Source organism: Mauremys reevesii, linkage group 15, assembly GCF_016161935.1.
Source record: "Mauremys reevesii isolate NIE-2019 linkage group 15, ASM1616193v1, whole genome shotgun sequence".
Taxonomy (NCBI): Eukaryota; Metazoa; Chordata; order Testudines; family Geoemydidae; genus Mauremys; species Mauremys reevesii.
This window is the reverse complement of record NC_052637.1, coordinates 18,246,940-18,259,985: the sequence shown is the minus strand read 5'-3', so window position 1 is coordinate 18,259,985 and position 13,046 is coordinate 18,246,940. Positions and strand designations below refer to the sequence as shown.

Genomic DNA, 13,046 nt, shown 5'->3' with positions numbered 1-13,046 from the left:
CGTGACCAGCACATCCCTTGGCCCGCGCCACTTCCCGCAGCCCCCATTGGCCTGGAGTGGCGAACTGCGGCCAGTGGGAGCCACGATTGGCCGAACCTGCAGACACGGCAGGTAAACAAACTGGCCCAGCCCACCAGCGTGCTTACCCTGGCGAGCCACGTGCCAGAGGTTGCCGACCCCAATCTAGACCATCCCTGACAGGTGTTTGTCTAACCTGCTCTTAAAAATCTCCAGTGATGGAGACTCCGCAACCTCCCTAGGCAATTTATTCCAGTGCTTAGCCACCCTGAGAGCTAAGAATTTTTTCCTAATGCCCAACCTAAACCTACCTTGCTGCAATTTAAACCCCATTGCTTCTTGTCCTATCCTCAGAGGTTAAGAACAACATTTTTTCTTCCTCCTCCTTGTAACAACCTTTTACATACTTGAAAACTGTTATCATGTCCCCTCTCAGTCGTCTTTTCTCCAGACTAAACAAATCCAATTTTTCCAATTTTCCCTCATAGGTCATGTTTTCTAGACCTTTTAATCATGTTTGTGGCTCTTCTCTGGACTCTCTCCAATTTGTCCACATCCTTCCTGATATGTGGCACCCAGAACTGGACACAATAGTCTAGTTGAGGCCTAATCAGCACAGAGTAGAGTGGAAGAATTACTTCTTGTGTCTTGCTTACAACACTCCTGCTAATACATCCCAGAATGATGGTCACTTTTTTTGCAACAGCATTACACTGTTGACTCATATTTAGCTTGTAGTCCGCTATGACCCCCAGATCCCTTTCCGCAGTACTCCTTCCTAGGCAGTCATTTCCCATTTTATATGTGTGCAATTGATTGTTCCTTACTAAATGAAGTACCTTGCATTTGTCCTTATTGAATTTCATCCTAGTTACTTCAGACCATTTCTCTAGTTTGTCCAGATCATTTTGAATTTTAATCCTACCCTCCAAAGCACTTGCAGCCCCTCCCAGCTTAGTATCATCCACAAACTTTAAACTATGCCATTATCTAAATCATTGATGAAGATATTGAACAGAACCAGACCCAGAACAAATCCTTGTCTTCCCTGAGTGCTCCTTTAGCACGTAGATTGTCCAGAGGCCCCATGACTGTTTGGCAGGCCTCCTGCTTTTGATGTCCTTAAAATAAAAAGAAAATGCTGTTAGTTTTGTGTTGCTAGTTGCTATTCAAATTTTTTTTTGGCCTGCCTAATTACTTTTACACTTGACTTGCCAGAGTTTCTGTTTCCTCACTAGGATCTGACTTCCAGTTATTAAAGGATGCCTTTTTGCCACTAATCACCTCTTGTACTCTGTTCTTTAGCCATGGTAGCATTTTTTTTGTGTGGCTTTCTTACTATAAATTTAAAAAAAAAAAAAAGTATGGTGTTTTAAATAGTTTCCATACAGCTGGCAGGCACTTCACTCTTGTGACTATTCCTTTTAATTTCCATGTAACCAGCTTCCTAATTTTTGTGGTGTTCTCCTTTTTGAAGTTAAATGTTACTTTGATGGGCTTCTTGGGAATTTCCGCCTGTAACGGGGCTCACTCACCTTTCGTGAGCTCCTTCTGGCCGAGTGTGTGTGCCTGCACTCTCTAATTTCAGTAGGTCTTCAGCTACCCAGCCCTCCTGCCAAGCCACATACATCTGATATGTGAAACAACACAAACAAAACAATCCCCTACCGGGGTACACAGTTCAATAGGGGCCTATCACAGCACCCCTCAGTTGGTGTCTCTCTTCCTGCAGTCCTCCCTGGGCTTTGGGCCTTAGGTAGTCCAACAGGGGGTATTGCAGTACCCTGTTTGATGTCTGCCTGCAGCCCTGCCTTGGGCTCGGGCTCAGGTCTCAAACTGTTCACTGGCCCTATCACAGTACCCTCAATTATTGTCAGCCTCTTCTGGGTTTGCTCAAGTATTGTCCCTTGCTCTGACGTGGAGCAGTGCCCCTAGGGCTTCCTCCCTGGAGAGTCTTTGCCCTCTCTGGCCTTTCTGGTCCCAGATCTCCAGCTGGGTCACTAAACAGTTCAAGCCCCCTTCCGGGGGTGTATCAAAGTTCAATATTCAGCCCCTTCTCTGAGCCTTCCCAACTCTCTTCCTCAGTGCTTAATTCAACTCCCCTCTCTGGGGTTAGGCCACTCCACCTGTGGCCAGTGGGAGAGACCCAGGCCCATGCCTGCTGCAGGTCCCTACCCAAGTACCCTATAAGTAGCAACCATGTGCTGAATCCCTTTATTGCTCACGGTGCTACTGTGGTTCCCTGGGCCACTTCCCTGTAGCCCCAGCCCCAGCACCTTCACAAATGCTTCACCCTTACCCCAGGGCAATCTTGAGCTCAGTACCAGCAGCTCCTTCTTGCTCCGCTGGTCCCTGCCAGCAACGACTCTGGTCAAGGAGCTAAAGTCCCTTCAGCCACCCAGGAACACCACCCTCATCCCTCTAGCTTCAGGTAGGAACTGAACTGTGCACTGACTGCAGCTCCTTTTATATGGGTCTGCAACCCTCTGATTGGCTGATCCCTGCAGCCTCTCCCTGATTGGCTGCTTCCCTGTAGTATCTCTAGGCTGCTTGAAGGACTCGCCTCTACTACTCTTTCTGGGGCGGGGTGTGCTAGGACCACGGGGTCTCCAGCAGGGGGCCTCAGGGTCCTGATACACCCTGTCACACCCCATACAAGGATGTTAAATTTAATTACGTTATGGTCCCTATTACTGAGCAGTTCAACTAAATTCACCTCTTAGAGCAGATCTTGTGTTCCACTTAGGACTAGACTCATAGACTTTAAGGCCGGAAGGGATGAATCTCGCTGAGTTGCTGAAGTCCTCAAATCATGATTTAAAGACTAAATCAAGAACTGCCTCTTCCCTTGTGGGTTCCAGGACTAGCTGCTTCAAGAGGCCATCATTAATGGTGATTAGAAATTTTATCTCTTCATCCTGTCCTGAGGTGACACATACCCAGTCAATATGGGGATAGCTTAAATCCCTCATTATTACTGGGTTTTCTGTTTTTGTAGCCTCTCTAATTTCCCTGAGAATTTCGCCATCACTATCACCATCCTGGTCAGGTGGTCGGTAGTATATTCTTACTGCTAAACTCTTACTATTCAAGCATGGAATTTCTATCCATAGTGATGCAATGGTACAGTTTGGATCAACAAACCTGAATTAGGCACCTGGGCTCCCTATACAATGCATGGGGAGAGAGAAGCTTTCACAAAAGCCAGTATGCTAGGTCGGGAGTCACTAAGCTAGCCAATGGGAGATGCTGATGAGAACGGTGTGTCCTAAATCCCGCCCCCTCTGAGTTTGGTGTAGGAAAATTTGTGAGCCACACCTGGGATCCCCTCTCCTGGGGTCAGGTGGCTTAGACACCTACACTGCTTCTGGCAAGATGGAGTTCTGCGCCTGTGTCACACACAAAACAGTCAGGAAGGAGGCAGCAGGCCTTCTTCATAACCATTAGGCCAGGGAGTAGGGCACTCACCTGGCATGTGGGAGACTCCAGTTCAAGTTCTCCCTCTGCCTGATGAAAAGGGATTTGAACAGGAATTTCCCACCTCTCAAGAGGCAATTGTGATATTGCCAGGAGTCCTGTCTGTGGGGCAGCCTGGTGCTGACCAGCCCAGGAGGGAGTCGGAAAGTCAACGGAAGCTGAGAGCCCAACTCCATGAGGCTTCTTTGAAAATCCCAGCCTCATATCATGAAATCTGTGCAGCAGTGTATATAAATATATCTGTGAGGAAAGACTCCTCAGCCACCTGACTCCCCACCCCCCAATTGTTTTCCTTGCCACAGGGACAAATTCAAACCCGATTGAACACTCTGAAGAAAGAGAGAGAAGAACTTTTGGAGTGGAGACAGGATGGAGAGAAGCAAAGCCAGGAATATCTGGTAGGTCCCCATTGTTATGATCCAGCAGTCACATCCATCAGGGTTGGTATTTCTCTCTGTAGGAGAGTGTCAGCCTTTGTCCATACACAGCATTGCTCTGATTTAGCTACAGCTACATCTACACTGCACACCACTGGGGCGGCCTATAGGGTATGTGTAGTGACACACCCCAGTGAAAAGCAGGCTCTGTCCACACTGTGGTGTATAGCTACACGCATGAATAAAAGGCTTCAGCAGGGGGAGGCAGTGGAGCTGCCAGAACTTTCCCTGCCACAGAGAGCTTTTCCCCACTGCTGGAGACTTTCACTGTTGCCAGAGCTTTTCCCTGCCAAAGACATCAGCAGTGGAGAGCAGGGGCGGCTCTAGACATTTCACTGCCCCAAGCACGGCAGCATGCCGCGGGGTGCGCTCTGCCGGTCGCTGGTCCCGCAGCTCCACCGGGAGGTCCACTGGAGCCCTGCCTGCCGCCCTCCCGGGGACCAGCAGAGCGCCCCCCGCGGCATGCTGCCCTAAGCACGCACTTGGCATGCTGCCATGCTTGGGGCAGTGAAATGTCTAGAGCCGCCCCTGCTCTCCACTGCTGATGTCTTTGGCAGGGAAAAGCTCTGGCAGCAGTGAAAGTCTGGGGTCTGGAGCCGCCCCTGGTGGGGAGGCAGCGAGGAAAGGCTCTGTCAGCTCCATGTGGTGGAGAAAGGCTCCAGTACTGGGGAGGCAGCGGGACATTACACTGCTAAAAATAACAGTGTAGCTGGGGGAGGTATTGTTTGGACATGTAGAGAGACATGTAGGGCATATACCCTTAGGGTTCAGGCATGTCTCCTCTCTACTTGCTTAAGCAAAGCCTCACTGTCAACACTGCTGGGGGATGGTAGGGGGCAGGTGTGTAGTGTATGTACTCTACACAACACCATAACATTTGTTCAGTCTTCTTCTTTTGCAGTGCTTCCAAGACACCCACCAGCAGCTTCATCAGCACAATGTAGGGGCCCTAAGGCCACCATGAAATCTAGTCAGTTGACACTCGTTGACAACATGTGCCATTGACTGAGGGAAGCCACAGTGACAAAGCGGGTTGCCACGCAGACCCCATGTGTAGAGGCTGGCTGTGCATATTCCTTGGCCAGTTCGGAACCTGTTCAGCAGAGTTCAAAGGTAATGTGGCAGGTCAAATTCAGGAGGTCGAACAGTCGGATCAGTGACAAGGAAACCATTTGAAACATCTTTAGTCAACCACTCGTTGCTCCATAGGGTTGCTGCTGACAGATTCTGATCTGGCAGTTGAGATTTGTGCAGTGTAGACCTACCTTAAATAAATTTTTAATGTAATGTCTTTATTAGGACTGTAGATTAATCGCAGTTAACTCATGTGATTAACTAAAAAAATTAATCGTGATTTAAAAAATTAATCGCAATTAATCACAGCTTTAATCACACTATTAAACAATAGATTACCAATTGAAATTTATTAAATATTTTTGGATGTTTTTCTACATTTTCAAATATATTAATTTCAATTGCAACACAGAATACAAAGTGTACAGTGCTCACTTTATATTATTCTTTTTTATTACAAAAGTTTGTACTACAGTACTCGTATACGGTGACTTGAAAAATACTATTTCTTTTATCATATTTACAGTGCCATCTCTTTATTGTGAAAGTGCAACTTACAAGTGTAGTTTTTTTGGTTACATAACTTCACTCATAAACAAAACAATGTAAAACTTTAGAGCCTACAAGTCCACTCAGTCCTACTTCTTACTCAGCCAATCACTAAGACAAACAAGTTTGTTTACATTTTCAATGTAATGAGATAATGCTGCCTTCTTCTTATTTACAGTGTCACCTGACAGTGAGAACTGGTGTTCACATGGAACTTTTGTAGCTGGCATTGCAAGGTATTTATGTGCCAGATATGCTAAACATTTTTATGCCTCTTCGTGCTTTGGCCACCATTCCAGAAAACATGCTTCCAAAAAATAATGCGTTAATTACATTTGTGACTGAACTCCTTTGGAGAGAATTGTATGTCTTCTGTTCTGTTTTACCTGCATTCTGCCATATATTTCATGTTATAGCTGTCTTGGATGATGACCCAGCACATGTTGTTCATTTTAAGAACACTTCCACTGCAGGTTTGACAGAAGACAAAGAAGTTACCAGTGTAAAATTTCTAAAGATACAGCACCTGACCCAAGGTTTAAGAATCGGAAGTGCCTTCCAAAATCTGAGAGGGATGAGGTGTGGAGCATGCTTTCAGAAGTCTAAAAAGAACAACACTCTGATGCGGAAACTACAGAACCTGAACCACCAAAAAAGAAAATCAACCTTCTGCTGGTGGCATCTGACTCAGATGATGAAAATGATGTACTGCTTTGGATCATTATCGAGCAGAACCCATCATCACCATGGACACGTCCTCTGGAATGGTGGTTAAAGCATGAAAGGACACATGAATCTTTAGCGCATCTGGCACATACATTTCTTGTGACGCTAGATACAACAGTGCCATGCAAATGCCTGTTCTGACTTTCAGGTGACATTGTAAACGAGAAGGGGGCACCATTATCTCACGCAAATGTGAATATACTTGTTTGTCTGAGCGATTGGCTGAACAAGAAGTAGGACTGAGTGGACTTGTAGACACTAACGTTTTACATTGTTTTGTTTTGAATGCAGTTATTTTTGTACATAATTCTACATCTGTAAATTCAACTTTATGATAAAGAGATTGCACTACAGTACTTATAATGGGGGAATTGAAAAATACTGTTTCTTTTGGTTTTTACAGTGCAAATATTTGTAATAAAAAATAAAGTGAGCGCTATACACTTTCTATTCTGTGTTGTAATTGAAATAGATATATTTGAAAATGTAGGAAACATCCACAAATCTTTAACTAAATGGTATTCTATTATTATTCAACAGCGTGATTAATCGTGCCATTAATTGGTATTAATTTTTTTAATCGTGGGATTAATCGTGATTACATTTTTTAATCTCTTGACAGCCCTAGTCTTTTTATACTGGTGCAAACCCCTGGCATGCAAACATTTAAAACTTACCTTTATTTGAACCTAGTGTGATGTCTAGGGTTCACTTTGCCCCTTTAAACTGAGGTAAAAGGTGCTGACTAGGAGCAAAGTCAAGGTTAGCTATAATGTATTCGATAACACCCAGATAGCCTCAAGTGCTTTGCCTATTGTAGACATACCCTTACAGCAGGGGTGGGCAAACTACAGCCCACGAGCTGTTTTAAGCTGGACCACAAGCCGCACCACGTGGCTCAGCCCCACTGTGGCTGGGGCACTGGGTCAGGGGTCGCACCACGCGGCTCGGCTGCGCTCTGGCTGGAGCGCTGTGTCGGGGGCCGCACCATGGGGCTCCCGGAAGCCGCACCGTGGCCCCGCTACGGCTCCTATGCGCTCCTATGGGAGCTACAGGGGCAGTGCCTGCAGATGGGGCAGCGTGCAGAGTCACCTGGCTGTGCCTCTGCATAGGAGTTGGAGAAGGAACATGCCACTGCTTCCAGGAGCCACTTGAGGTAAGTGCTGCTCAGAGCCTGCACCCCCTGAGCCTCTCCCCACACTAGGGTGACCAGACAGCAAGTGTGAAAAATTGGGATGGGGGTGGGAGTAATAGGAGCCTATATAAGAAAAAGACCCCAAAATCGGGATTGTCCCTATAAAATCGGGACATCTGGTCACCCTACCCCGCACCTCAACACCCTGCCCCAGCCGTGATCCCCCTCCCACTCTCCAAACCCCTCAATCCCAGCCCGAAGCACCTCCCTGCACCCCAAACTTCTCATCCCCAACCCCACCCCAGAGCCTGCACCCCCAGCCAGAACCTGTACCCCTTCCCTCACCCCTGCCCCAGTCCTGATCCCCCTCCCGCCCTCGGAACCCCTTGTCCCCAGCCCAGAGCACCCTTCTACACCCCAAACTCCTCATCCCCAGCCCCACCTCAGAACCCGCACACACACACCCCGCATCCCAACCCCAATTTTGTGAGCATTCATGGCCCGCCATACAATTTCTATTCCCCGATGTGGTCCTCAGGCCAAAATGTTTGCCCACCCCTGCTTTACAGGGTGAGATCATGTTTGTGTTTATTATCCCTTTGGTCTGATTCCTCCATTGGCTTCCAGTTTCAACTCAAAGCATTGATCTTATTCCCCAAACATCAGTGGGGCCAAATTCAGCTACAGCGGTGATATCAGGGTTGATTTTCAAAACCACATATGGGGATAAGGTGCCTAATTCACATTGACTTTCAATAGGACTTAGGCACCTAACAGCTATTTTGTACCTTTGAAATCCTCCCCCGAATCCCCATCAATAACCACCAGACATGACTGGTTTCCTCTGGGACAATGTAATTAACAAAATGCCGGATGAAATGTGTAAGAGCTGGAGATTATAAACAAAATATACTAAGCAACTCATACCTGAAAACTCATCATTTAGAGATATTGGGTAACATTTTTAAAAGTGCCTAAATGATTTCAGAGCCTAAGGCTAACAATTTTGCAAGTAGCTAAGGACCAGATTATCAAAGGTATTTAGATGCTTAAAAATGCTATGAGGTGCCTAGTGAGATTTTTGAAAGCAACTACGTAGGTTAGGTAATGTCCTCTGTAGTCAAGGTGAGTTAGGCACCTAAGTGATATTGAAAATCCGTCTAGGGGCCTATCTGCATCTTTAGACACTCAAATATCTTGAAAAAGCAGGTCCTTTACATTTTAAATGGGTTTAAACTCCAAAATGATTTTCCTGCTTCTGAAAAATTCACCCTGAATCCTATTTTCAAAAGTCACTTTCAAAGAAACTTAGGCTCCTAAGCACCAAAAGTGACCTTTGAGAATGGGAATTGGACTCCTATGTCACAAAGATACTTCTGAACATGTTATACATTTTGGCCAGCTGAGAGGCTCAGAAAATCTTCCCTCTAGTATCAACAGGCATGTTCTCCTGAAATCTCAACCGTATGTTCTTAGTAGGCTGAAATGAAAAGAGGGTTCTAAGAACTGTCCTCAGACTCTCTCCATGTCCCTGACCTGTCCTTTCCCTGTTTGTGTCTCTTCATTACAGGGAAAGATAGAAGCTGAGAGGCAGAAGATTGTGTCTGAATTTGAGCAAGTGCGACTCTTTCTGGAGGCACAAGAGCGACTTCTGCTGGCCTGGCTGGAAGAGCTTGACAAGGAGACTGTGAAGATGCAGGATGAAAATGTCACCAAACTGTCTGAGGAGATTTCTCGTCTGAGTGACTTGATCAGTGAGATAGAAAAGAAGTGTCAGCAGCCAACAAGTGAATTCCTGCAGGTGAGATAGTTAGACACCCAGATCACTGCAAAGGGAAAGGAGAGATTTGGACTGATTAACTTTGGAGTTTATTAAATTCTTGGAGAGCTCCCACTCCACAATGGAGACCGTCAGCGTGTCCTTTAGTAAAATTAGGGAAAACGAGTTTTGACATTTCTAATATGTCCAGTGTGAAAAACAGAGTTTTGCTGTTTTAAAAGCAAATGTCTCCGGCCTTTTTGATATATCATGTGGAAACAATAAAGGGCACCGTTTATAGGAAGTGGGAGATTAGGAAAGTAAAGCTCTCTTTAGGGCCTGTTAAACAATGGAAATTAATCTGACTTCCTGAATTGATGACCAGAATCGTGTACATGGAGCTTTTAGCATGCGAAAGGCAATCACTCCGTAAAAAGCAGTCACGTGTGCAAGTCAAGGATTCATGTGTCTGATTAGTCTGTTTGAGCAGGTGCCATGAGCACAGGCAAAATAGAATTTAGAAGAAGAAAACCCACAATTATGGGTGCATGCTTAGGGGCCACATTCCATGTAAGTATGTGAATGGACTTTTAAAATTGCTAACTACAGATAACTGCATCTGAAGCTCAACTAGGGACAAGAGGGATCCCCAACTTGTGCCATGTGGGACTGAGCTCTATTTTCTCTCTCTCTTTCTTCTAGGATATCAAAAGCACCTGGAGCAGGTACGTAGCTCATTCCCACTCCCCCTCACAATGCTGGAAGGGGATTGGATGCCAGGGGTCAGATTTGGAAGGGTATTTAGACACCTGAGATGTAGACAGGTGTTTAGTGGGATTTTCCAAAGCAGCTAAGCAAGTTAAGCACCTCCCATTGCAATCAGAGGCAGATGGGAGCCTAGCTTGGTTAGGTGCTTTTGAAAATCCGTGTAGGCACCTTTAGGTGACTTGCCCGAGGTCACACAGGGAGTCTGTGGGAGAGCCAGGAGAGGAACTTAGGTTTCCAGCGGCCTACAGCAACCCCTTAACCACTGGGGCATTCTTTCCCATGGCATTAGACCCTTCTGTCTGGGGGGGCAGCTTGTGAACCCCTTACTCCCTTTAGATCCTCAAATGGGAGCTAGCAACTAAATACTCCTGTGAGGAGGCCAGTTGACTCACCAGTGGGATTACAGATTCACAACTAGTCCACTAGACAGCAGCCCTGTTTCCCTGAAAACAGATTTAGGGATCCCCGGAATAGCTCACCTATTGCCCTCTCCTGGGTTTACCAAGGGTTCCCTTAAAACAACCCACCTACTAATGAAACTGTTTTCCTTAGGTACGGGTCTCCAGGGTGCATAAGGAAATACCTGGAGGACACTGATACAGTCTTTCAATAAATGAATGATCGACACAAGAAAGTGTTCCTTCCAAACAAGACACCTTTTTATTGGTGCAAACAACAATCCCTAATACAATAATAATCTAAAACACAAATCTCTTACAGCAAGTAAAAAAGCACCCCAAACCGCAGTAAGTCAGTTGAGATGATTCATAGTGGCTGTGCCCTGTTACGATGGCCAGTCTGCCACAGGTCACTGACAGCAGTTCTTATACTTTAAACTTTACATAGGCAGTGGTGTTGGAACAATTTTTATAGTGAGGATGTTGAGAGCCATTGAACCAAACTATATACAGAGTTTACAATGGGAAACAAAGGGTAGGTATAAATGGTCAGTTTTCAGAATAGAGAGATGTAAATAGTGGTGTCCCCCAGGGGTCTGTACTGGGACCAGTCCTATTCAACATATTCATAAATGATCTGGAAAAGGAGGTAAACAGTGAGGTGGCAAAATTTGCAGATGATACAAAATTACTAAAGATAATTAAGACCCAGGCAGACTGCGAAGAGCTACAAAAGGATCTCTCAAAACTGGGTGACTGGGCAACAAAATGGCTGATGAACTTTAATGTTGATAAATGCAAAGTAATGCATATTGGAAAGCATAATCCCAACTATACATATAAAATGATGGGGTCTAAATTAACTGTTATCACTCAAGAAAGAGATCTTGGAGTCATTGTGGATAGTTCTCTGAAAACATCCACTCAATGTGCAGCGACAATCAAAAAAGCGAACAGAATGCTGGGAATAATTAAGAAAGGGATAGCAAATAGGACAGAAAATATCATGTTACTTCTATATAAATCCATGGTACACCCACACCTTGAATACTGTTCAGAAAAGGGCAACAAAAATGATTAGGGGTATGGAATGGCTTCCATAAGAGGAGAGATTAATAAAACTGGAACTTTTCAGCTTGGAAAAGAGATGGCTAAGGGGAGATATGATTGAGGTCTATAAAATCATGTCTGGTGTAGATAAAGTAGATAAGGAAGTGTTGTTTACTACTCATAACACAAGAACTAGGGATCACCAAATGAAATGAATAGGCAGCAGGTTTAAAACAAAAAAAAGGAAGTATTTCTTCACATAACACACAGTCAACCTGTGGAACTCCTTGCCAGAGGATGTTGTGAAGGCCAAGACCGTAACAGGCTTTAAAAAAGAACTAGATAAATTCATGGAGGATAGGTCCATTAATGGCTATTAGCCAGGATAGGCAGGAATGGTGTCCCTAGCCTCCGTTTGTCAGAAGCTGGGAATGAGCGACGGGGGATGGATCAATTGATGATTACCTGTTCTGTTCATTCCCTCTGGGGCACCTGGCATTGGCCACTGTTGGAAGACAGGATACTGGGGTAGATGGACCTTTGGTCTGTCCTAGTAGGGCCATTCTTATGTTCTAACCACTTCAAGCCAGAGGGTGCTACAGCATCCTCAGCACTCCTAGTTCCAGCACCTATGTACATAGGTACATTCCTTTCACAATCAATACACCCTTACACATCTTTTTTAACCCCTCCTCTCACACACATACATATAATTATAGTGTAGTATTAGTGTAACTGGCATGCTGCTACTGATTCTTCAGGTGTGCTGCTAGAGAGGACACTCTGCTACTGCTGCTGCTTTCTTCTTCAGGCATCCTTCTCTGCTCCCCTTTGCTCTCGTCCACTCTTCACTTAACTCTTCTCTCTACTCCCATCTGCTGCCCACTGACACGCTGCCTTTTATACTGTCCTGTCAGAACTTTTTGGATGCTATTGCTAATATCTTTCTGTCAGATCTTTACTGGATATGCTCATTACCAACATTTCAAACATTCCACACGTGCTCACTGCTAGTTCTATTTTTAGCCTGCAGTCATTGTTTCCCCTACTTTGGTTTTCCCACCAATTCTATTTTGTTTACCACAGCTGACCTTTCCTCTACTTTTGAAGCACCATGTGAGCTGCAACTTCCAATGGTGGAGTGACTCTTGCTTATTCAAAATGGAGGTCAGGAATACAAAATGGAGTCTTGGGGAATTTCTCTAGTATCCACCCCTGTTCATTCTCAGAAAAGAAAGAAAACAAAGAATGTTTTTTCCCCCGTCTAGGTGTGAGAAGACGTTTCAGAAACCAGTGGCTGTGCCAAAGGACCTGGGAAAGAGACTCAGCGTCTCTTCCCAACGAAATGTTTGTTTACAGGAGTCTCTGAAGAAATTCAAAGGTAATTAAGTTATCTGGGTTCATGCTATAGTTATGATACATGAGGATGTGCTTCTGTGACTGTGGAAGGAGATGGACTCTGGCCTATTAGTTCACAACTTGGTAGAGCTAGATGTCTTTTTGGGTGGGATGGGGAGGGCTGAGGGATTATGCAAAATCTCCAGGCCTTCACTTGGATTGTCTCGGACCCAACACTAGGTGTCAAAATTTGCCACTCAGAATTTCAGGCACACAAAATCACCAGATGTTTTAGAAACTGTTGAATTTAACCTCCC

At 45.2% G+C, this 13,046-nt stretch overlaps 1 protein-coding gene across 1 annotated transcript in view; it reads left to right on the top strand.

Annotated features, from left to right (window-relative positions):
- Nucleotides 1-13,046, top strand: part of LOC120383245 (zinc finger protein RFP-like) — a 32,691-nt gene that overhangs the window by 9,997 nt on the left and 9,648 nt on the right. The window contains exons 2-5 of the mRNA XM_039501111.1: nucleotides 3,798-3,893; nucleotides 8,987-9,217; nucleotides 9,878-9,900; nucleotides 12,660-12,772. Of these exons, the coding sequence (XP_039357045.1) occupies nucleotides 3,798-3,893; nucleotides 8,987-9,217; nucleotides 9,878-9,900; nucleotides 12,660-12,772 (463 nt within the window). The remainder of the gene's footprint in view (nucleotides 1-3,797; nucleotides 3,894-8,986; nucleotides 9,218-9,877; nucleotides 9,901-12,659; nucleotides 12,773-13,046) is intronic.